The sequence below is a fragment of the Oncorhynchus nerka genome, linkage group LG17 (assembly GCF_034236695.1).
Source record: "Oncorhynchus nerka isolate Pitt River linkage group LG17, Oner_Uvic_2.0, whole genome shotgun sequence".
Classification (NCBI taxonomy): Eukaryota; Metazoa; Chordata; class Actinopteri; order Salmoniformes; family Salmonidae; genus Oncorhynchus; species Oncorhynchus nerka.
Genome location: NC_088412.1, coordinates 986,696 through 1,014,344, shown reverse-complemented (window position 1 = coordinate 1,014,344; position 27,649 = coordinate 986,696). Strand labels below are relative to the sequence as shown.

Below are 27,649 nucleotides of genomic sequence, written 5' to 3'. Positions count from 1 at the left end.
GACACAACACTATGACATGACACAACACTACACAATGACACAACACTATGACATGACACAACACTATACAATGACACAACACTACACAATGACACAACACTATACAATGACACAACACTATACAATGACACAACACTATACAATGACACAACACTATACAATGACACAACACTACACAATGACACAACACTACACAATGACACAACACTATACAATGACACAACACTATGACACAACACTATGACATGACACAACACTATGACATGACACAACACTACACAATGACACAACACTATACAATGACACAACACTATGACATGACACAACACTACACAATGACACAACACTATACAACACTATACAATGACACAACACTACACACTGACAACACTACACACTGACAACACTACACAATGACAACACTACACAATGACAACACTACACACTGACAACACTACACACTGACAACACTACACACTGACAACACTACACAATGACAACACTACACACTGACAACACTACACACTGACAACACTACACACTGACAACACTACACAATGACAACACTACACACTGACAACACTACACACTGACAACACTACACAATGACAACACTACACACTGACAACACTACACACTGACAACACTACACACTGACAACACTACACAATGACAACACTACACAATGACATGACACTACACACTGACAACACTACACACTGACAACACTACACAATGACATGACACTACACACTGACAACACTACACACTGACAACACTACACACTGACAACACTACACACTGACAACACTACACAATGACAACACTACACAATGACAACACTACACACTGACAACACTACACACTGACAACACTACACAATGACAACACTACACACTGACAACACTACACACTGACAACACTACACACTGACAACACTACACACTGACAACACTACACACTGACAACACTACACAATGACAACACTACACACTGACAACACTACACAATGACAACACTACACACCGACAACACTACACACTGACAACACTACACACTGACAACACTACACACTGACAACACTACACAATGACAACACTACACACTGACAACACTACACACTGACACCACTACACACTGACAACACTACACAATGACATGACAATACACAATGACAACACTACACAATGACAACACAACACAATGACAACACTACACACTGACAACACTACACACTGACAACACAACACAAAGACAACACTACACACTGACAACACTACACAATGACAACACTACACACTGACAACACTACACACTGACAACACTACACAATGACAACACTACACACTGACAACACTACACACTGACAACACTACACAATGACAACACTACACAATGACAACACTACACAATGACAACACTACACAATGACATGACACTACACACTGACAACACTACACACTGACAACACTACACACTGACAACACTACACAATTACAACACTACACAATGACAACACTACACAATGACAACACTACACAATGACATGACACTACACACTGACAACACTACACACTGACAACACTACACAATGACATGACACTACACACTGACAACACTACACACTGACAACACTACACACTGACAACACTACACAATGACAACACTACACAATGACAACACTACACACTGACAACACTACACAATGACAACACTACACACTGACAACACTACACACTGACAACACTACACAATGACAACACTACACACTGACAACACTACACACTGACAACACTACACACTGACAACACTACACAATGACAACACTACACACTGACAACACTACACAATGACAACACTACACACTGACAACACTACACACTGACAACACTACACACTGACAACACTACACACTGACAACACTACACAATGACAACACTACACACTGACAACACTACACACTGACACCACTACACACTGACAACACTACACAATGACATGACAATACACAATGACATGACAATACACAATGACAACACAACACAATGACAACACTACACACTGACAACACTACACAATGACAACACTACATACTGACAACACTACACAATGACAACACTACACACTGACAACACTACACAATGACAACACTACACACTGACAACACTACACAATGACAACACTACACACTGACAACACTACACACTGACAACACTACACAATGACAACACTACACACTGACAACACTACACACTGACAACACTACACACTGACAACACTTTACACTGACAACACTACACAATGACAACACTACACACTGACAACACTACACACTGACAACACTACACACTGACAACACTACACACTGACAACACCACACACTGACAACACCACACACTGACAACACCACACACTGACAACACTACACACTGACAACACTACACACTGACAACACAACACAATGACAACACTACACACTGACAACACTACACACTGACAACACTACACACTGACAACACTACACACTGACAACACTACACACTGACAACACTACACAATGACAACACTACACACTGACAACACTACACACTGACAACACCACACACTGACAACACCACACACTGACAACACTACACACTGACAACACTACACAATGACATGACACTACACACTGACAACACTACACACTGACAACACAACACAATGACAACACTACACACTGACAACACTACACACTGACAACACTACACACTGACAACACTACACACTGACAACACTACACACTGACAACACTACACACTGACAACACTACACACTGACAACACTACACACTGACAACACAACACAAAGAAACAACACCACACATTCTCTCCAACATAGTCTATTGTCAAATATCAGTCAATAAAATGTAGACGAAGACCGGTATATAGAAACATGGCGTCCTCCTCAATGCCTTGAAATACTTACCCACAAATTCAGGTGTTCCAAAGATCTTTTTAAAGTCCGTCCCAACCTGATCCATCTTATGAGCCAGACCAAAGTCTATGAGCTTGATGCGCGGCACATCAACATTCTTATCCAACAGCATGATGTTCTCAGGCTGAAAACAAGAACATTAGCTTTAGGTACTACAGAGCCCCTGTTGATAAACAGGATGACCAGAACGTTAGGTACTACAGAACGTTAGGTACTACAGAACATTAGGTACTACAGAACGTTAGGTACTGTATCTATGTGTGTATCTTTGTGTTGATAACAGGATCACTAGAACATTAGGTACTACAGAACGTTAGGTACTACAGAACGTTAGGTACTACAGAACGTTAGGTACTGTATCTATGTGTGTATCTTTGTGTTGATAACAGGATCACTAGAACATTAGGTACTACAGAACATTAGGTACTACAGAACGTTAGGTACTACAGAACGTTAGGTACTACAGAACGTTAGGTACTACAGAACATTAGGTACTACAGAACGTTAGGTACTGTATATATGTGTGTATCTTTGTGTTGATAACAGGATCACTAGAACATTAGGTACTACAGAACGTTAGGTACTACAGAACGTTAGGTACTACAGAACGTTAGGTACTACAGAACGTTAGGTACTGTATCTATGTGTGTATCTTTGTGTTGATAACAGGATCACTAGAACATTAGGTACTACAGAACATTAGGTACTACAGAACGTTAGGTACTGTATATATGTGTGTATCTTTGTGTTTATAACAGGATCACTAGAACATTAGGTACTACAGAACGTTAGGTACTACAGAACGTTAGGTACTACAGAACGTTAGGTACTACAGAACATTAGGTACTACAGAACATTAGGTACTACAGAACGTTAGGTACTACAGAACGTTAGGTACTACAGAACGTTAGGTACTACAGAACGTTAGGTACTACAGAGCCCCTGTTGACGAACAGGATCACTAGTCAAGCAACATGAGATGTGTTTTGAGTTACCTGATTATAACGGTCCATCTTTGCGCCCGTATTATAAAGAAGAACATTCCATAGGTTATATTGCAGCGTAGCCTAGTGGTTAGAGCATTGGACTAGCAACCGAAAGGTTGCAAGTTCAAATCCCTGAGCTGAAGAGATCTGTCGTTCTGCCCCTGAACAAGGCAGTTAACCCACTGTTCCCAGGCCGTCATTGAAAATAAGAATTTGTTCTTAACTGACTTGCCTGGTTAAATAAAGGTTAAAATAAAAACCTGAGGTACAGTGAGTTGAAAGACTGATTATAGTTGACCCTTCGCTAAGCCCTGCCCCATAATCTTGGGCAACCAATCGCAGCGCTCCACTGGATATCAACTGTTGTCGAGTCCAACACCTCTGACAGGCTTATGTTTCAAACGCATGAGAGCAAAACGGACCATTTTCATCAAAAGTAGAAAAAATTTTTAAATAGCTAAATAATCGTGCACTTGGGGTAGTTGCTACGGTGATTCCTGAAATTCACAACCTGTTGGAGTATTTTCCGAATCTGAAATTATACTTTTGTTACATTGGTTTGCTAGCTCAGATGGTTAGTTGGTGCTGTCTCATTGGCCACCAAACACTGGTAACGGTAGCTAGCTAGCCACTTGATATAACTTGTTTTCTCAAAATGTATGTTAGCTAGCTGTCTGCTATGGGTCAGAGAGCACAGGGAGAATGTCTGTCTGTCTGCTATGGGTCAGAGAGCACAGGGAGAATGTCTGTCTGTCTGCTATGGGTCAGAGAGCACAGGGAGAATGTCTGTCTGTCTGCTATGGGTCAGAGAGCACAGGGAGAATATCTGTCTGTCTGCTATGGGTCAGAGAGCACAGGGAGAATGTCTGTCTGTCTGTCTGCTACAGGTCAGAGAGCACAGGCAGAATGTCTGTCTGTCTGCTATGGGTCAGGGAGCACAGGGAGAATGTCTGTCTGTCTGCTATGGGTCAGGGAGCACAGGGAGAATGTCTGTCTGCTATGGGTCAGGGAGCACAGGGAGAATGTCTGTCTGTCTGTCTGCTACAGGTCAGAGAGCACAGGGAGAATGTCTGTCTGCTACAGGTCAGAGAGCACAGGGAGAATGTCTGTCTGTCTGTCTGCTACAGGTCAGAGAGCACAGGCAGAATGTCTGTCTGTCTGCTATGGGTCAGGGAGCACAGGGAGAATGTCTGTCTGTCTGCTATGGGTCAGGGAGCACAGGGAGAATGTCTGTCTGCTATGGGTCAGGGAGCACAGGGAGAATGTCTGTCTGTCTGTCTGCTACAGGTCAGAGAGCACAGGGAGAATGTCTGTCTGCTACAGGTCAGAGAGCACAGGGAGAATGTCTGTCTGTCTGTCTGCTACAGGTCAGAGAGCACAGGCAGAATGTCTGTCTGCTACAGGTCAGAGAGCACAGGGAGAATGTCTGTCTGTCTGCTATGGGTCAGAGAGCACAGGGAGAATGTCTGTCTGCTATGGGTCAGAGAGCACAGGGAGAATGTCTGTCTGTCTGTCTGCTATGGGTCAGAGAGCACAGGGAGAATGTCTGTCTGCTATGGGTCAGGGAGCACAGGGAGAATGTCTGTCTGTCTGTCTGCTATGGGTCAGAGAGCACAGGGAGAATGTCTGTCTGTCTGCTATGGGTCAGGGAGCACAGGGAGAATGTCTGTCTGTCTGCTATGGGTCAGGGAGCACAGGGAGAATGTCTGTCTGCTATGGGTCAGGGAGCACAGGGAGAATGTCTGTCTGTCTGCTACAGGTCAGAGAGCACAGGGAGAATGTCTGTCTGCTACAGGTCAGAGAGCACAGGGAGAATGTCTGTCTGTCTATCTGCTACAGGTCAGAGAGCACAGGCAGAATGTCTGTCTGTCTGCTATGGGTCAGGGAGCACAGGGAGAATGTCTGTCTGTCTGCTATGGGTCAGGGAGCACAGGGAGAATGTCTGTCTGCTACAGGTCAGAGAGCACAGGGAGAATGTCTGTCTGTCTGTCTGCTACAGGTCAGAGAGCACAGGCAGAATGTCTGTCTGCTACAGGTCAGAGAGCACAGGGAGAATGTCTGTCTGCTATGGGTCAGAGAGCACAGGGAGAATGTCTGTCTGTCTGTCTGCTATGGGTCAGAGAGCACAGGGAGAATGTCTGTCTGCTATGGGTCAGGGAGCACAGGGAGAATGTCTGTCTGTCTGTCTGCTACAGGTCAGAGAGCACAGGCAGAATGTCTGTCTGTCTGTCTGCTATGGGTCAGGGTGGATGAATCATATTGAAATAGTGACTAGGGTTGTGGCGGTTATGACATTTTGTCAGACGGTAATTGTCATGCAAATGACTGCCGGTCTCACGGTAAATGACCGTTAATGAACATTGCCACATTTAGCATCTCCTGGCCCCCATGCATACAAGCCGTGAGGCACCCCTTGGCATCTAAAAACAAAAGAATAAGTGTAATAAAACATTTAATATCATCACAATAAATACCTTATTTACTTTAGGCAGATCTAAAGAAACATATTGATATCATTCTTTATTCAGTTTACCTACAGTATTAACTTATGATACTGCTGAAACAACGTCTCCTACAGTATTAACTTATGGTCCTGCTGAAACAACGTCTCCTACAGTATTAACTCTGCTGAAACAACGTCTCCTACAGTATTAACTTATGGTCCTGCTGAAACAACGTCTCCTACAGTATTAACTTATGGTCCTGCTGAAACAACGTCTCCTACAGTATTAACTTATGGTCCTGCTGAAACAACGTCTCCTACAGTATTAACTCTGCTGAAACAACGTCTCCTACAGTATTAACTCTGCTGAAACAACGTCTCCTACAGTATTAACTTATGGTACTGCTGAAACAACGTCTCCTACAGTATTAACTTATGGTCCTGCTGAAACAACGTCTCCTACAGTATTAACTCTGCTGAAACAACGTCTCCTACAGTATTAACTCTGCTGAAACAACGTCTCCTACAGTATTAACTCTGCTGAAACAACGTCTCCTACAGTATTAACTCTGCTGAAACAACGTCTCCTACAGTATTAACTTATGGTACTGCTGAAACAACGTCTCCTACAGTATTAACTCTGCTGAAACAACGTCTCCTACAGTATTAACTCTGCTGAAACAACGTCTCCTACAGTATTAACTCTGCTGAAACAACGTCTCCTACAGTATTAACTCTGCTGAAACAACGTCTCCTACAGTATTAACACTGCTGAAACAACGTCTCCTACAGTATTAACTTATGGTACTGCTGAAACAACGTCTCCTACAGTATTAACACTGCTGAAACAACGTCTCCTACAGTATTAACTCTGCTGAAACAACGTCTCCTACAGTATTAACTTATGGTCCTGCTGAAACAACGTCTCCTACAGTATTAACTCTGCTGAAACAACGTCTCCTACAGTATTAACTCTGCTGAAACAACGTCTCCTACAGTATTAACACTGCTGAAACAACGTCTCCTACAGTATTAACTCTGCTGAAACAACGTCTCCTACAGTATTAACTCTGCTGAAACAACGTCTCCTACAGTATTAACACTGCTGAAACAACGTCTCCTACAGTATTAACTTATGGTACTGCTGAAACAACGTCTCCTACAGTATTAACTCTGCTGAAACAACGTCTCCTACAGTATTAACACTGCTGAAACAACGTCTCCTACAGTATTAACTTATGGTACTGCTGAAACAACGTCTCCTACAGTATTAACTCTGCTGAAACAACGTCTCCTACAGTATTAACTCTGCTGAAACAACGTCTCCTACAGTATTAACTTATGGTACTGCTGAAACAACGTCTCCTACAGTATTAACTCTGCTGAAACAACGTCTCCTACAGTATTAACTTATGGTACTGCTGAAACAACGTCTCCTACAGTATTAACTCTGCTGAAACAACGTCTCCTACAGTATTAACTCTGCTGAAACAACGTCTCCTACAGTATTAACTTATGGTACTGCTGAAACAACGTCTCCTACAGTATTAACTCTGCTGAAACAACGTCTCCTACAGTATTAACTTATGGTACTGCTGAAACAACGTCTCCTACAGTATTAACTCTGCTGAAACAACGTCTCCTACAGTATTAACTCTGCTGAAACAACGTCTCCTACAGTATTAACTCTGCTGAAACAACGTCTCCTACAGTATTAACTCTGCTGAAACAACGTCTCCTACAGTATTAACTCTGCTGAAACAACGTCTCCTACAGTATTAACTCTGCTGAAACAACGTCTCCTACAGTATTAACACTGCTGAAACAACGTCTCCTACAGTATTAACTTATGGTACTGCTGAAACAACGTCTCCTACAGTATTAACTCTGCTGAAACAACGTCTCCTACAGTATTAACACTGCTGAAACAACGTCTCCTACAGTATTAACTCTGCTGAAACAACGTCTCCTACAGTATTAACTCTGCTGAAACAACGTCTCCTACAGTATTAACACTGCTGAAACAACGTCTCCTACAGTATTAACTTATGGTACTGCTGAAACAACGTCTCCTACAGTATTAACTCTGCTGAAACAACGTCTCCTACAGTATTAACACTGCTGAAACAACGTCTCCTACAGTATTAACTTATGGTACTGCTGAAACAACGTCTCCTACAGTATTAACTCTGCTGAAACAACGTCTCCTACAGTATTAACTCTGCTGAAACAATGTCTCCTACAGTATTAACTTATGGTACTGCTGAAACAACGTCTCCTACAGTATTAACTCTGCTGAAACAACGTCTCCTACAGTATTAACTCTGCTGAAACAACGTCTCCTACAGTATTAACTTATGGTACTGCTGAAACAACGTCTCCTACAGTATTAACTCTGCTGAAACAACGTCTCCTACAGTATTAACTCTGCTGAAACAACGTCTCCTACAGTATTAACTTATGGTACTGCTGAAACAACGTCTCCTACAGTATTAACTCTGCTGAAACAACGTCTCCTACAGTATTAACTTATGGTACTGCTGAAACAACGTCTCCTACAGTATTAACTCTGCTGAAACAACGCGTCTCCTACAGTATTAACTCTGCTGAAACAACGTCTCCTACAGTATTAACTCTGCTGAAACAACGTCTCCTACAGTATTAACTCTGCTGAAACAACGTCTCCTACAGTATTAACTCTGCTGAAACAACGTCTCCTACAGTATTAACTCTGCTGAAACAACGTCTCCTACAGTATTAACACTGCTGAAACAACGTCTCCTACAGTATTAACTCTGCTGAAACAACGTCTCCTACAGTATTAACTTATGGTACTGCTGAAACAACGTCTCCTACAGTATTAACACTGCTGAAACAACGTCTCCTACAGTATTAACTTATGGTACTGCTGAAACAACGTCTCCTACAGTATTAACTCTGCTGAAACAACGTCTCCTACAGTATTAACTCTGCTGAAACAACGTCTCCTACAGTATTAACTCTGCTGAAACAACGTCTCCTACAGTATTAACTCTGCTGAAACAACGTCTCCTACAGTATTAACTCTGCTGAAACAACGTCTCCTACAGTATTAACTCTGCTGAAACAACGTCTCCTACAGTATTAACACTGCTGAAACAACGTCTCCTACAGTATTAACTTATGGTACTGCTGAAACAACGTCTCCTACAGTATTAACTCTGCTGAAACAACGTCTCCTACAGTATTAACTCTGCTGAAACAACGTCTCCTACAGTATTAACTTATGGTACTGCTGAAACAACGTCTCCTACAGTATTAACTCTGCTGAAACAACGTCTCCTACAGTATTAACTCTGCTGAAACAACGTCTCCTACAGTATTAACTTATGGTACTGCTGAAACAACGTCTCCTACAGTATTAACTTATGGTCCTGCTGAAACAACGTCTCCTACAGTATTAACTCTGCTGAAACAACGTCTCCTACAGTATTAACTCTGCTGAAACAACGTCTCCTACAGTATTAACACTGCTGAAACAACGTCTCCTACAGTATTAACTCTGCTGAAACAACGTCTCCTACAGTATTAACACTGCTGAAACAACGTCTCCTACAGTATTAACTCTGCTGAAACAACGTCTCCTACAGTATTAACTCTGCTGAAACAACGTCTCCTACAGTATTAACTCTGCTGAAACAACGTCTCCTACAGTATTAACTCTGCTGAAACAACGTCTCCTACAGTATTAACTCTGCTGAAACAACGTCTCCTACAGTATTAACTCTGCTGAAACAACGTCTCCTACAGTATTAACTCTGCTGAAACAACGTCTCCTACAGTATTAACACTGCTGAAACAACGTCTCCTACAGTATTAACTTATGGTACTGCTGAAACAACGTCTCCTACAGTATTAACTCTGCTGAAACAACGTCTCCTACAGTATTAACACTGCTGAAACAACGTCTCCTACAGTATTAACTCTGCTGAAACAACGTCTCCTACAGTATTAACTCTGCTGAAACAACGTCTCCTACAGTATTAACACTGCTGAAACAACGTCTCCTACAGTATTAACTTATGGTACTGCTGAAACAACGTCTCCTACAGTATTAACTCTGCTGAAACAACGTCTCCTACAGTATTAACACTGCTGAAACAACGTCTCCTACAGTATTAACTTATGGTACTGCTGAAACAACGTCTCCTACAGTATTAACTCTGCTGAAACAACGTCTCCTACAGTATTAACTCTGCTGAAACAATGTCTCCTACAGTATTAACTTATGGTACTGCTGAAACAACGTCTCCTACAGTATTAACTCTGCTGAAACAACGTCTCCTACAGTATTAACTCTGCTGAAACAACGTCTCCTACAGTATTAACTTATGGTACTGCTGAAACAACGTCTCCTACAGTATTAACTCTGCTGAAACAACGTCTCCTACAGTATTAACTCTGCTGAAACAACGTCTCCTACAGTATTAACTTATGGTCCTGCTGAAACAACGTCTCCTACAGTATTAACTCTGCTGAAACAACGTCTCCTACAGTATTAACTCTGCTGAAACAACGTCTCCTACAGTATTAACTTATGGTACTGCTGAAACAACGTCTCCTACAGTATTAACTTATGGTCCTGCTGAAACAACGTCTCCTACAGTATTAACTCTGCTGAAACAACGTCTCCTACAGTATTAACTCTGCTGAAACAACGTCTCCTACAGTATTAACTCTGCTGAAACAACGTCTCCTACAGTATTAACTCTGCTGAAACAACGTCTCCTACAGTATTAACTTATGGTACTGCTGAAACAACGTCTCCTACAGTATTAACTCTGCTGAAACAACGTCTCCTACAGTATTAACTCTGCTGAAACAACGTCTCCTACAGTATTAACTCTGCTGAAACAACGTCTCCTACAGTATTAACTCTGCTGAAACAACGTCTCCTACAGTATTAACACTGCTGAAACAACGTCTCCTACAGTATTAACTTATGGTACTGCTGAAACAACGTCTCCTACAGTATTAACACTGCTGAAACAACGTCTCCTACAGTATTAACTCTGCTGAAACAACGTCTCCTACAGTATTAACTTATGGTCCTGCTGAAACAACGTCTCCTACAGTATTAACTCTGCTGAAACAACGTCTCCTACAGTATTAACTCTGCTGAAACAACGTCTCCTACAGTATTAACACTGCTGAAACAACGTCTCCTACAGTATTAACTCTGCTGAAACAACGTCTCCTACAGTATTAACTCTGCTGAAACAACGTCTCCTACAGTATTAACACTGCTGAAACAACGTCTCCTACAGTATTAACTTATGGTACTGCTGAAACAACGTCTCCTACAGTATTAACTCTGCTGAAACAACGTCTCCTACAGTATTAACACTGCTGAAACAACGTCTCCTACAGTATTAACTTATGGTACTGCTGAAACAACGTCTCCTACAGTATTAACTCTGCTGAAACAACGTCTCCTACAGTATTAACTCTGCTGAAACAACGTCTCCTACAGTATTAACTTATGGTACTGCTGAAACAACGTCTCCTACAGTATTAACTCTGCTGAAACAACGTCTCCTACAGTATTAACTCTGCTGAAACAACGTCTCCTACAGTATTAACTTATGGTACTGCTGAAACAACGTCTCCTACAGTATTAACTCTGCTGAAACAACGTCTCCTACAGTATTAACTCTGCTGAAACAACGTCTCCTACAGTATTAACTTATGGTACTGCTGAAACAACGTCTCCTACAGTATTAACTCTGCTGAAACAACGTCTCCTACAGTATTAACTTATGGTACTGCTGAAACAACGTCTCCTACAGTATTAACTCTGCTGAAACAACGTCTCCTACAGTATTAACTCTGCTGAAACAACGTCTCCTACAGTATTAACTCTGCTGAAACAACGTCTCCTACAGTATTAACTCTGCTGAAACAACGTCTCCTACAGTATTAACTCTGCTGAAACAACGTCTCCTACAGTATTAACTCTGCTGAAACAACGTCTCCTACAGTATTAACACTGCTGAAACAACGTCTCCTACAGTATTAACTTATGGTACTGCTGAAACAACGTCTCCTACAGTATTAACTCTGCTGAAACAACGTCTCCTACAGTATTAACACTGCTGAAACAACGTCTCCTACAGTATTAACTCTGCTGAAACAACGTCTCCTACAGTATTAACTCTGCTGAAACAACGTCTCCTACAGTATTAACACTGCTGAAACAACGTCTCCTACAGTATTAACTTATGGTACTGCTGAAACAACGTCTCCTACAGTATTAACTCTGCTGAAACAACGTCTCCTACAGTATTAACACTGCTGAAACAACGTCTCCTACAGTATTAACTTATGGTACTGCTGAAACAACGTCTCCTACAGTATTAACTCTGCTGAAACAACGTCTCCTACAGTATTAACTCTGCTGAAACAATGTCTCCTACAGTATTAACTTATGGTACTGCTGAAACAACGTCTCCTACAGTATTAACTCTGCTGAAACAACGTCTCCTACAGTATTAACTCTGCTGAAACAACGTCTCCTACAGTATTAACTTATGGTACTGCTGAAACAACGTCTCCTACAGTATTAACTCTGCTGAAACAACGTCTCCTACAGTATTAACTCTGCTGAAACAACGTCTCCTACAGTATTAACTTATGGTACTGCTGAAACAACGTCTCCTACAGTATTAACTCTGCTGAAACAACGTCTCCTACAGTATTAACTTATGGTACTGCTGAAACAACGTCTCCTACAGTATTAACTCTGCTGAAACAACGTCTCCTACAGTATTAACTCTGCTGAAACAACGTCTCCTACAGTATTAACTCTGCTGAAACAACGTCTCCTACAGTATTAACTCTGCTGAAACAACGTCTCCTACAGTATTAACTCTGCTGAAACAACGTCTCCTACAGTATTAACTCTGCTGAAACAACGTCTCCTACAGTATTAACACTGCTGAAACAACGTCTCCTACAGTATTAACTCTGCTGAAACAACGTCTCCTACAGTATTAACTTATGGTACTGCTGAAACAACGTCTCCTACAGTATTAACACTGCTGAAACAACGTCTCCTACAGTATTAACTTATGGTACTGCTGAAACAACGTCTCCTACAGTATTAACTCTGCTGAAACAACGTCTCCTACAGTATTAACTCTGCTGAAACAACGTCTCCTACAGTATTAACTCTGCTGAAACAACGTCTCCTACAGTATTAACTCTGCTGAAACAACGTCTCCTACAGTATTAACTCTGCTGAAACAACGTCTCCTACAGTATTAACTCTGCTGAAACAACGTCTCCTACAGTATTAACACTGCTGAAACAACGTCTCCTACAGTATTAACTTATGGTACTGCTGAAACAACGTCTCCTACAGTATTAACTCTGCTGAAACAACGTCTCCTACAGTATTAACTCTGCTGAAACAACGTCTCCTACAGTATTAACTTATGGTACTGCTGAAACAACGTCTCCTACAGTATTAACTCTGCTGAAACAACGTCTCCTACAGTATTAACTCTGCTGAAACAACGTCTCCTACAGTATTAACTTATGGTACTGCTGAAACAACGTCTCCTACAGTATTAACTTATGGTCCTGCTGAAACAACGTCTCCTACAGTATTAACTCTGCTGAAACAACGTCTCCTACAGTATTAACTCTGCTGAAACAACGTCTCCTACAGTATTAACACTGCTGAAACAACGTCTCCTACAGTATTAACTCTGCTGAAACAACGTCTCCTACAGTATTAACACTGCTGAAACAACGTCTCCTACAGTATTAACTCTGCTGAAACAACGTCTCCTACAGTATTAACTCTGCTGAAACAACGTCTCCTACAGTATTAACTCTGCTGAAACAACGTCTCCTACAGTATTAACTCTGCTGAAACAACGTCTCCTACAGTATTAACTCTGCTGAAACAACGTCTCCTACAGTATTAACTCTGCTGAAACAACGTCTCCTACAGTATTAACTCTGCTGAAACAATGTCTCCTACAGTATTAACTCTGCTGAAACAACGTCTCCTACAGTATTAACTTATGGTACTGCTGAAACAACGTCTCCTACAGTATTAACACTGCTGAAACAACGTCTCCTACAGTATTAACTTATGGTACTGCTGAAACAACGTCTCCTACAGTATTAACTCTGCTGAAACAACGTCTCCTACAGTATTAACTCTGCTGAAACAACGTCTCCTACAGTATTAACTCTGCTGAAACAACGTCTCCTACAGTATTAACTTATGGTACTGCTGAAACAACGTCCCCTACAGTATTAACACTGCTGAAACAACGTCTCCTACAGTATTAACTCTGCTGAAACAACGTCTCCTACAGTATTAACTCTGCTGAAACAACGTCTCCTACAGTATTAACTCTGCTGAAACAACGTCTCCTACAGTATTAACTCTGCTGAAACAACGTCTCCTACAGTATTAACTCTGCTGAAACAACGTCTCCTACAGTATTAACTCTGCTGAAACAACGTCTCCTACAGTATTAACTTATGGTACTGCTGAAACAACGTCTCCTACAGTATTAACTCTGCTGAAACAACGTCTCCTACAGTATTAACTCTGCTGAAACAACGTCTCCTACAGTATTAACTTATGGTACTGCTGAAACAACGTCTCCTACAGTATTAACTCTGCTGAAACAACGTCTCCTACAGTATTAACTCTGCTGAAACAACGTCTCCTACAGTATTAACTCTGCTGAAACAACGTCTCCTACAGTATTAACACTGCTGAAACAACGTCTCCTACAGTATTAACTTATGGCCCTGCTGAAACAACGTCTCCTACAGTATTAACTCTGCTGAAACAACGTCTCCTACAGTATTAACTCTGCTGAAACAACGTCTCCTACAGTATTAACTCTGCTGAAACAACGTCTCCTACAGTATTAACTCTGCTGAAACAACGTCTCCTACAGTATTAACTCTGCTGAAACAACGTCTCCTACAGTATTAACTCTGCTGAAACAACGTCTCCTACAGTATTAACTTATGGTACTGCTGAAACAACGTCTCCTACAGTATTAACTTATGGCCCTGCTGAAACAACGTCTCCTACAGTATTAACTCTGTTGAAACAACGTCTCCTACAGTATTAACTTATGGTACTACTGAAACAACGTCTCCTACAGTATTAACTCTGCTGAAACAACGTCTCCTACAGTATTAACTTATGGTACTGCTGAAACAACGTCTCCTACAGTATTAACTCTGTTGAAACAACGTCTCCTACAGTATTAACTTATGGTACTGCTGAAACAACGTCTCCTACAGTATTAACTCTGCTGAAACAACGTCTCCTACAGTATTAACTCTGCTGAAACAACGTCTCCTACAGTATTAACTTATGGTACTGCTGAAACAACGTCTCCTACAGTATTAACTCTGCTGAAACAACGTCTCCTACAGTATTAACTCTGCTGAAACAACGTCTCCTACAGTATTAACTCTGCTGAAACAACGTCTCCTACAGTATTAACACTGCTGAAACAACGTCTCCTACAGTATTAACTTATGGTACTGCTGAAACAACGTCTCCTACAGTATTAACTCTGCTGAAACAACGTCTCCTACAGTATTAACTTATGGTACTGCTGAAACAACGTCTCCTACAGTATTAACTTATGGTCCTGCTGAAACAACGTCTCCTACAGTATTAACTTATGGTCCTGCTGAAACAACGTCACCTACAGTATTAACTCTGCTGAAACAACGTCTCCTACAGTATTAACTCTGCTGAAACAACGTCTCCTACAGTATTAACTCTGCTGAAACAACGTCTCCTACAGTATTAACTTATGGTACTGCTGAAACAACGTCTCCTACAGTATTAACTTATGGTACTGCTGAAACAACGTCTCCTACAGTATTAACTCTGCTGAAACAACGTCTCCTACAGTATTAACTCTGCTGAAACAACGTCTCCTACAGTATTAACTCTGCTGAAACAACGTCTCCTACAGTATTAACTCTGCTGAAACAACGTCTCCTACAGTATTAACTCTGCTGAAACAACGTCTCCTACAGTATTAACTTATGGTACTGCTGAAACAATGTCTCCTACAGTATTAACTTATGGTACTGCTGAAACAACGTCTCCTACAGTATTAACTCTGCTGAAACAACGTCTCCTACAGTATTAACTTATGGTACTGCTGAAACAACGTCTCCTACAGTATTAACTTATGGTACTACTGAAACAACATCTCCTACAGTATTAACTCTGCTGAAACAACGTCTCCTACAGTATTAACTCTGCTGAAACAACGTCTCCTACAGTATTAACTCTGCTGAAACAACGTCTCCTACAGTATTAACTTATGGTACTGCTGAAACAACGTCTCCTACAGTATTAACTCTGCTGAAACAACGTCTCCTACAGTATTAACTTATGACACTGCTGAAACAACGTCTCCTACAGTATTAACTTATGACACTGCTGAAACAACGTCTCCTACAGTATTAACACTGCTGAAACAACGTCTCCTACAGTATTAACTTATGACACTGCTGAAACAACGTCTTAAATAAGAAAAAACGAATTCACTTTATTTGGAATCGCTAGCCAGACAAAAATAAAACCTGCTTATTTATATATTGAATATGAGTTTGGGTGACAGTGTATAAATATTAAAAAGCATTAAACCCCTCAGTAAACGTATTAGTCATACAAAGGTAATAGTTAAACCCAAACTGGTTCTCCCAGTAGATGGGTAAGAATGGCTCATCCATTTATCCAGATGACAACCTCTCAGTTCATTCAACCTCTCACCCTTTCTAAAACAACCCACACAAAGCTGGTTGCAATTCCAGTTTCATCCTCCAGAAAAAGACAGAATTACAACAATAAATAATAATATATAATAATAAGTTCAAATATACTAATTGATTCAACTAAATAATATTATTGATGGAATAAAAAATAAATATGGAATTATCTTTCTAAATGATATTATGAATAGGAAAGGTGGAGAAATATAATAGGATATATAATAAATTACAAGTGTCTGCTCTATCCAACATTACAACCAACTGATATATTCAGGAAGTATCTGCTCTATCCAACATTACAACCAACTGATATATTCAGGAAGTATCTGCTCTATCCAACATTATAACCAACTGATATATTCAGGAAGTATCTGCTCTATCCAACATTATAACCAACTGATATATTCAGGAAGTATCTGCTCTATCCAACATTACAACCAACTGATATATTCAGGAAGTGTCTGCTCTATCCAACATTATAACCAACTGATATATTCAGGAAGTATCTGCTCTATCCAACATTATAACCAACTGATATATTCAGGAAGTGTCTGCTCTATCCAACATTATAACCAACTGATATATTCAGGAAGTATCTGCTCTATCCAACATTATAACCAACTGATATATTCAGGAAGTGTCTGCTGTATCCAACATTATAACCAACTGATATATTCAGGAAGTATCTGCTCTATCCAACATTATAACCAACTGATATATTCAGGAAGTATCTGCTCTATCCAACATTATAACCAACTGATATATTCAGGAAGTATCTGCTCTATCCAACATTATAACCAACTGATATATTCAGGAAGTGTCTGCTCTATCCAACATTATAACCAACTGATATATTCAGGAAGTATCTGCTCTATCCAACATTATAACCAACTGATATATTCAGGAAGTGTCTGCTCTATCCAACATTACAACCAACTGATATATTCAGGAAGTATCTGCTCTATCCAACATTACAACCAACTGATATATTCAGGAAGTATCTGCTCTATCCAACATTACAACCAACTGATATATTCAGGAAGTATCTGCTCTATCCAACATTATAACCAACTGATATATTCAGGAAGTATCTGCTCTATCCAACATTACAACCAACTGATATATTCAGGAAGTATCTGCTCTATCCAACATTACAACCAACTGACATATTCAGGAAGTATCTGCTCTATCCAACATTATAACCAACTGATATATTCAGGAAGTATCTGCTCTATCCAACATTACAACCAACTGATATATTCAGGAAGTATCTGCTCTATCCACAATTATAACCAACTGATATATTCAGGAAGTATCTGCTCTATCCAACATTATAACCAACTGATATATTCAGGAAGTATCTGCTCTATCCAACATTACAACCAACTGATATATTCAGGAAGTATCTGCTCTATCCAACATTATAACCAACTGATATATTCAGGAAGTATCTGCTCTATCCAACATTACAACCAACTGATATATTCAGGAAGTGTCTGCTCTATCCAACATTATAACCAACTGATATATTCAGGAAGTGTCTGCTCTATCCAACATTATAACCAACTGATATATTCAGGAAGTATCTGCTCTATCCAACATTATAACCAACTGATATATTCAGGAAGTATCTGCTCTATCCACAATTACAACCAACTGATATATTCAGGAAGTATCTGCTCTATCCAACATTATAACCAACTGATATATTCAGGAAGTATCTGCTCTATCCAACATTATAACCAACTGATATATTCAGGAAGTATCTGCTCTATCCAACATTATAACCAACTGATATATTCAGGAAGTATCTGCTCTATCCAACATTATAACCAACTGATATATTCAGGAAGTATCTGCTCTATCCAACATTACAACCAACTGATATATTCAGGAAGTATCTGCTCTATCCAACATTATAACCAACTGATATATTCAGGAAGTATCTGCTCTATCCAACATTATAACCAACTGATATATTCAGGAAGTATCTGCTCTTTCCAAAATTACAACCAACTGATATATTCAGGAAGTGTCTGCTCTATCCAACATTACAACCAACTGATTGCAGCATTACTGCGAAAAGGTTGACGGCAAGTGGAAGAAGGGAAGAAGCTTGTTTTTCCCCTTTTATTAAAGACCAAAATTGGCTAAACATAATTTAACAGTTTTACTTGAGGACCAAAATGTTGACCGCGGTGCCATACTGGTTGCTAAAATAGTTGGGATGTTCAATGTGCCGATTTCACGGTTTATGAACTGATATGCAAAACGCGCTTAATTAAAAACTTAGATTATTAAAATGTATATAATTACACAAACTTCTTGCCACCAACAGACTGTTATGTATATGGGGCAGATTTTGCTGCAATGAGACAAATGAGAAAAAAAAATGTTAACCTATATTTTAACTAGGCAAGTCAGTTAAGAACAAATTCTTATTTTCAATGACGGCCTAGGAACAGTGGGGTTAACTGCCTTGTTCAGGGGCAGAACGACAGATTTGTACCTTGTCAGCTCAGGGGTTTGAACTTGCAACCTTCCGGTTACTAGTCCAACGCTCTAACCACTAGACTACCCTGCCGCCCCATCATTAGATAATTTAGTCTGGTATTGCCCCTGTGTAGTTTGTTTCTGGTCACAGGTTCAGGAATGGATGAAAAATAACAAAATGTCCCTAAAATTAACCCTACAAATAGCACTGCTGGAGAGATTTGGAAAACCATTAGGCCTGGTGTTCGATGAGGTTGAGGTCAGGGCTCTGTGCAGGCTAGTCAAGTTCTTCCAAACCAATTTTGACAAACCATTTCTGTATGGACCTTGCTTTGTGCACGTGAGCATTGTCATGCTGAAACAGGAACGGGCCTCCCTAAACTGTTGCCACAAAGTTGGAAGCACAGAATTGTCTAGAATGTCATTGTATGCTGAAGCGTTAAGATTTCCCTTCACTGGAACTAAGGGGCCTGAATCATGAAAAACAGCCCCAGACCATTATTCCTTTTCCACCAGACTTTACAGTTGGCACTATTCATTGGGGCAGGTAGCGTTCTCCTGGCATCCGCTTTTGTATATATAGCGTATATACATTATGATCCTGACTAGTCTCCCAGTCCCTGCTGCTGAAAAACATCCCCACAGCATGATGCTGCCACCACCATGCTTCATTGGGTGGTGCTGCCACCACCATGCTTCACCATGCTGCATCGTGTTCTTGGTTACCTCCCTGACCAAGGCCCTTCTCTCCCGATTGCTCAGTTTTGCCGGGTGGCCAGCTCTAGGAAGAGTCTTAGTGGTTCTAAACTTCTTCCATTTAAGAATGATGGAGACCACTGTGTTCTTGGTGAACTTCAATGCTGCAGAAATGTTTTGGTACCCTTCCCCAGATCTGTGCCTCGACACAATCCTGTCTCGGAGCTCTACGGACAATTCTTTCGACCTCATGGCATGGTTTTTACTCTGACATGCACTGCCAACTGTGTGACTTTCCACATCATGTTCAATCACCTCCAATCAAGTTGTAGAAACATCTCAAGGATGATCAATGGAAACAGGATGCACCTTTACAGTCTCATAGCAAAGGGTATAAATACTTATGTAAATAAGGTATTACTGTTTTTATTTGTAAAATAAATAACAACCTGTTTGTGCTTTGTCATGATGGGTTATTGTGTGTAGACTGATGAGGGATAAATAAATAAAAACCAGTTTGTGCTTTGTCATGATGGGTTATTGTGTGTAGACTGATGAGGGATAAATAAAATATATATATATTTTAGAATAACGTAACAAAATGTGGAAAAAGTCAAAGGGTCTGAATACTTTCCAAATGCCCTGTAGTTGTACAACGGCAATCATCATTTTAATTCAGGATTTTTGGGCCCATGTAGTATACACATACGCTCTAATAGGTATATGGGTGTAATTAATTCAGGATTTTTGGGCCGTAGTATATACCTTGCGTCCTCGTCCAATTTGAGGTGAGTAATCCCAGCTCTGATGTCCAGACGCTCTTTTCGGTCATAAGTGACGGTAGCAGCAATATTATGTATGATTTAGCCACGTCAGAAATCAATTCGGAAAAGAGGATGTAGACGTGTCAGAAAACAGAGCATTTCTACATACGCTCTAATAGGTATATGGGTGTTCTACATACGACATCTTAAATGCCTTGAATGAATCATCACCTTAGAAAGCGCTGTCCATTTCGTTATGCTTTGGCTTTTGAAACAAGATCCACAACGACCAGGTTTTCCGCGCAGTTTCAACCTGCTGTTGATCGATCACAGTGAGGTCCAAAAATGTAGCCTAACAGTGAGTTTTAAAATATACTGTTTAGACTGATGTCAGAGTGGGGGCAATACAACACCAGGCCTCACCAGTACCAACGCATCAGCTCATGTCCAGAGCCCATAGTAGGAGATTACCATGACTCCACGTTCACCACTGACTACGGACATGACTGTCTGAGTGGTAGTAATAAGGTCACAGCCCTAACTTAGTGACACGCTACATTGATGACAGCTCACAGCAATCCTCGGAGGAAGTATTTTCTAACCAACAGCTCCACCACACAGGTTCCATATTGCTGAAACGGCATGAGCACGTAAAGTACCTTGAGGTCAAAGTGTGCAATCCTCTTGCCATGGAGGAACTGGACTCCGTTCAGGATCTGTTTGATGAACTGGGTAGCTTCCTCTTCGCTCAGAGACTCCTTCTGAGCCAGGAAGTCAAACAGCTCTCCTCCAGACACCCTGCAACACAAACACACACTTTTAGGGCTCCTGTGCTGCAGGTTATTAGGGAAATGATCTGTGGAATTCAGTGTCTTTCAGTGTGAGGCTGTCTAACTGATAGGCTGTCTGTCACACCATGCCCTCTATAACACTTACTGACAGGCTGTCTGTCACACCATGCCCTCTATAACACTTACTGACAGGCCACACCATGCCCTCTATAACACTAACTGATAGGCCACACCATGCCCTCTATAACACTTTCTGACAGGCCACACCATGCCCTCTATAACACTAACTGATAGGCCACACCATGCCCTCTATAACACTAACTGATAGGCCACACCATGCCCTCTATAACACTTACTGACAGGCCACACCATGCCCTCTATAACACTTACTGACAGGCCACACCATGCCCTCTATAACACTTACTGATAGGCCACACCATGCCCTCTATAACACTAACTGATAGGCCACACCATGCCCTCTATAACACTAACTGATAGGCCACACCATGCCCTCTATAACACTTACTGACAGGCCACACCATGCCCTCTATAACACTAACTGATAGGCCACACCATGCCCTCTATAACACTAACTGATAGGCCACACCATGCCCTCTATAACACTAACTGATAGGCCACACCATGCCCTCTACAACACTAACTGATAGGCTGTCTGCTTTAGTTAGTTCCATGTCTTGTCCCATTAAATGAGTTCCCTGCAACAGGGCTGTCACACGTTCATTTCTTGTATTATGTGTTTCCTTTTAAAATGTGACTTCACATCCCATGAAAATATGTTACATTCTGAAAAAGCATTGTGTCTACCTATCTAAATGAGTCAAAGATCGTCATTCCTGTAGTACATAGGAAGAAGTAGAAGAAGTAGAATTGACAAAACATAGGAAGAAGTTGGTAATATAAAATGCCGACAACATGTACTTTAGATAACGTTTGTGCCATTAATAACTCAAAACAAAAACAGGAGACCTAGAGACAACATTTTCACACAATACCCTCATATACCATCTGTTCCACTGGATGTCATAAGGTGAAAGCACCAATTTGTAAGTCGCTCTGGATAAGAGCGTCTGCTAAATGACTTAAATGTCTTAAATGTAATACCCATTGTTCCCCCTCTACCTCCCCCCGCCCTACGATCTAATTACTTAGTAAACAACACCACTCCTATATCTACTAAGCTTCATTTGAATATGAAAAAGGATTAAAAGTTGTCTTATTTTCAAGTTTTAAACCAGATTCATTCATTCACTTTTAAAAAAAAGTATTGTTGAACCTAAAAGGCTCTTCCCCCAAAAGGGGTTATAGATAGGAGATAGAAATCACGTAAATACAATTTTAAAAAATTTTAAAAAATAAAATGTTATTTTTCACATGCACCGAATACAACAGGTGTATAGATCGTACCGTGACACGCTTTAACCAACAATGCAGGATCACTTGAATCGTTGTCATAGCAACGATAAATATGCCCCCAGACAATCTAAAACCAGTAAATAATTACATGTCCTTCTTCTCTGTTTTTAAAGGTCATAGTTCATTTCATCATGTGGACGACGTTCAGGGAAGTTCATCTGCTTAAAAAGTAAAGTTATGTGTTTGATTTATGAGGAATAATGTATACTTCCACCTCTTTTTTTTCAGTCGAATTTCAAACGGTGTTGTTTGAAATAAAATAAAAGTAGCCTAGTTATTATTACAGAGTGAAATCATATCAAATCAAAGTTGATTTGTCACGTGCGCCAAATACAACAGGTGTAGTAGACCGTACAGTGAAATGCTTACTTACAGGCTCTAACCAATAGTGTGAAAAAGGTTGTTTGTGTGTGTGTGTGTGTGTGTGTGTGTGTGTGTGTGTGTGTGTGTGTGTGTGTGTGTGTGTGTGTGTGTGTGTGTGTGTGTGTGTGTGTGTGTGTGTGTGTAAAGAAATAAAACAACAGTAAAAAGACATTTGAAAATAAGAGTAGTAGTATTAGTAATGGTAGTAGTAGTAGTATTAGTAATGGTAGTAGTAGTAGTAGTAGTAGTAGTAGTAGTAGTAATGGTAGTGGTAGTAGTATTAGTAATGGTAGTAGTAGTAGTATTAGTAATGGTAGTAGTAGTAGTATTAGTAATGGTAGTAGTAGTAGTAGTAGTAATGGTAGTAGTAGTAGTAGTAGTATGGTAGTAGTAGTAGTAGTAATGGTAGTGGTAGTAGTATTAGTAATGGGTAGTAGTAGTAGTAATAGTAGTAGTAGTAGTAGTATTAGTAATGGTAGTAGTAGTAGTAGTAGTAATGGTAGTAGTAGTAGTATTAGTAATGGTAGTAGTAGTAGTATTAAGTAATGGTAGTAGTAAGTAGTAGTAGTATTAGTAATGGTAGTAGTAGTAGTATTAGTAATGGTAGTAGTAGTAGTATTAGTAATGGTAGTAGTAGTAGTATTAGTAATGGTAGTAGTAGTAGTATTAGTAATGGTAGTGGTAGTAGTATTAGTAATGGTAGTGGTAGTAGTATTAGTAATGGTAGTAGTAGTAGTATTAGTAATGGTAGTAGTAGTAGTATTAGTAATGGTAGTAGTAGTAGTATTAGTAATGGTAGTAGTAGTAGTATTAGTAATGGTAGTAGTAGTAGTAGTATTAGTAATGGTAGTAGTAGTAGTATTAGTAATGGTAGTAGTAGTAGTATTAGTAATGGTAGTAGTAGTAGTATTAGTAATGGTAGTAGTAGTAGTATTAGTAATGGTAGTAGTAGTAGTGGTAGTGGTAGTACTGGTAGTAATAGTAGTAGTAGTAGTAGTAGTATTAGTAATGGTAGTGGTAGTAGTAGTAGTAATGGTAGTAGTAGTATTAGTAATGGTAGTAGTAGTAGTATTAGTAATGGTAGTAGTAGTAGTATTAGTAATGGTAGTAGTAGTAGTATTAGTAATGGTAGTAGTAGTAGTATTAGTAATGGTAGTAGTAGTAGTATTAGTAATGGTAGTGGTAGTAGTATTAGTAATGGTAGTAGTAGTAGTATTAGTAATGGTAGTAGTAGGATTATTAGTAATGGTAGTGGTAGTAGTATTAGTACTGGTAGTGGTAGTAGTATTAGTAATGGTAGTGGTAGTAGTAGTAGTAATGGTAGTGGTAGTAGTATTAGTAATGGTAGTAGTAGTAGTAGTAGTAATGGTAGTAGTAGTAGTATTAGTAATGGTAGTGGTAGTAGTATTAGTAATGGTAGTAGTAGTAGTATTAGTAATGGTAGTGGTAGTAGTATTAGTAATGGTAGTAGTAGTAGTATTAGTAATGGTAGTAGTAGTAGTATTAGTAATGGTAGTGGTAGTAGTATTAGTAATGGTAGTGGTAGTAGTATTAGTAATGGTAGTGGTAGTAGTATTAGTAATGGTAGTGGTAGTAGTATTAGTAATGGTAGTGGTAGTAGTATTAGTAATGGTAGTGGTAGTAGTATTAGTAATGGTAGTGGTAGTAGTATTAGTAATGGTAGTAGTAGTACTGGTAGTGGTAGTAATGGTAGTAGTAGTAGTGGTAGTGGTAGTAATGGTAGTGGTAGTAGTATTAGTAATGGTAGTAGTAGTAGTATTAGTAATGGTAGTAGTAATAGTAGTAGTATTAGTAATGGTAGTGGTAGTAGTATTAGTACTGGTAGTGGTAGTAGTATTAGTAATGGTAGTGGTAGTAGTATTAGTAATGGTAGTGGTAGTAGTATTAGTAATGGTAGTGGTAGTAGTATTAGTAATGGTAGTAGTAGTAGTATTAGTACTGGTAGTGGTAGTAGTAGTATTAGTAATGGTAGTAGTAGTAGTAGTAGTAATGGTAGTAGTAGTAGTAGTAGTAATGGTAGTAGTAGTAGTAGTAGTGGTAGTGGTAGTAGTATAGTAATGGTAGTGGTAGTAGTATTAGTAATGGTAGTAGTAGTAGTATTAGTAATGGTAGTGGTAGTAGTATTAGTAATGGTAGTAGTAGTAGTATTAGTAATGGTAGTGGTAGTAGTATTAGTAAGTAGTAGTGGTAGTGGTAGTAGTATTAGTAATGGTAGTGGTAGTAGTATTAGTAATGGTAGTAGTAGTAGTAGTTAGTGGTGGTAGTGGTAGTAGTAATGGTAGTAGTAGTATTAGTAATAGTGGTGGTGGTAGTAGTAGTAGTATTAGTAATGGTAGTAATAGTAGTATTAGTAATGGTAGTAGTAGTAGTAGTAGTATGGTAGTAGTAGTAGTAGTAGTAGTGGTAGTGGTAGTAGTAGTAGTGGTAGTAGTAGTAGTAGTAGTAAGTGGTAGTAGTATTAGTAATAGTAATAGTAGTAGTAGTATTAGTAATGGTAGTAGTAGTAGGATTAGTAATGGTAGTAGTAGTAGTATCAGTAATGGTAGTAGTAGTAGTAGTAGTAATGGTAGTAGTAGTAGTATTAGTAATGGTAGTGGTAGTAGTAGTAGTAATGGTAGTAGTAGTAGTATTAGTAATGGTAGTAGTAGTAGTAGTAGTAGTAAGTGGTAGTAGTAGTAGTGTAGTAGTAGTAGTAGTGGTAGTAGTAGTATAGTGGTAGTGGTAGTAGTATTAGTAATGGTAGTAGTAGTAGTATTAGTAATGGTAGTGGTAGTAGTGGTGGTGGTATAGTAGTAATGGTAGTAGTAGTAGTATTAGTGGTAGTGGTAGTAGTATTAGTAATGGTAGTGGTAGTAGTATTAGTAATGGTAGTGGTAGTAGTATTAGTAATGGTAGTAGTAGTAGTATTAGTAATGGTAGTAGTAGTAGTATTAGTAATGGTAGTAGTAGTAGTATTAGTAATGGTAGTAGTAGTAGTATTAGTAATGGTAGTAGTAGTAGTATTAGTAATGGTAGTAGTAGTAGTATTAGTAATGGTAGTAGTAGTAGTATTAGTAATGGTGTAGTAGTAGTAGTAGTAGTTAGTAATGGTAGTAGTAGTAGTATTAGTAATGGTAGTGGTAGTGGTAGTAGTAGTGGTAGTAGTATTAGTAATGGTAGTAGTAGTAGTATTAGTAATGGTAGTGGTAGTAGTAGTAGTAGTAATGGTAGTGGTAGTAGTATTAGTAATGGTAGTAGTAGTAGTAGTGGTAGTGGTAGTAGTAGTAGTAATGGTAGGTGGTAGTAGTAGTATTAGTAATGGTAGTGGTAGTAGTATTAGTAATGGTAGTAGTAGTAGTAATGGTAGTGGTAGTATAGTAGTAGTAGTGGTAGTAATGGTGGTAGTAGTAGTAGTTAGTAATGGTAGTGGTAGTAGTAGTAGTAATGGTAGTAGTAGTATTAGTAATGGTAGTAGTAGTAGTAGTAATGGTAGTAGTAGTAGTATTAGTAATGGTAGTGGTAGTAGTATTAGTAATGGTAGTGGTAGTAGTATTAGTAATGGTAGTAGTAGTAGTAGTGGTGGTAGGTAGTAGTATTAGTAATGGTAGTAGTAGTAGTATTAGTAATGGTAGTGGTAGTAGTATTAGTAATGGTAGTGGTAGTAGTATTAGTAATGGTAGTAGTAGTAGTATTAGTAAGTGGTAGTAGTAGTAGTATTAGTAATGGTAGTAGTAGTAGTATTAGTAATGGTAGTAGTAGTAGTATTAGTAATGGTAGTAGTAGTAGTAGTAGTAATAGTAGTAGTAGTAATAGTAGTAGTAGTAGTAGTAGTAGTAAGTAGTGGTAGTAGTAGTAGTAGTAATGGTAGTAGTAGTAGTAGTA

At 39.5% G+C, this 27,649-nt stretch overlaps 1 protein-coding gene across 14 annotated transcripts in view; it reads right to left on the bottom strand.

Annotated features, from left to right (window-relative positions):
* dapk2b (death-associated protein kinase 2b) overlaps positions 1-27,649 on the bottom strand; it is a 128,786-nt gene that overhangs the window by 24,998 nt on the left and 76,139 nt on the right. For all 14 annotated transcript variants that reach the window (XM_065002816.1, XM_065002815.1, XM_065002817.1 and 11 more), the window contains exons 4-5: positions 21,839-21,977; positions 2,968-3,100 (exon numbers count right to left, since the gene is read on the bottom strand). In XM_065002816.1, coding sequence (XP_064858888.1) covers positions 2,968-3,100; positions 21,839-21,977 — 272 coding nt within the window. The remainder of the gene's footprint in view (positions 1-2,967; positions 3,101-21,838; positions 21,978-27,649) is intronic.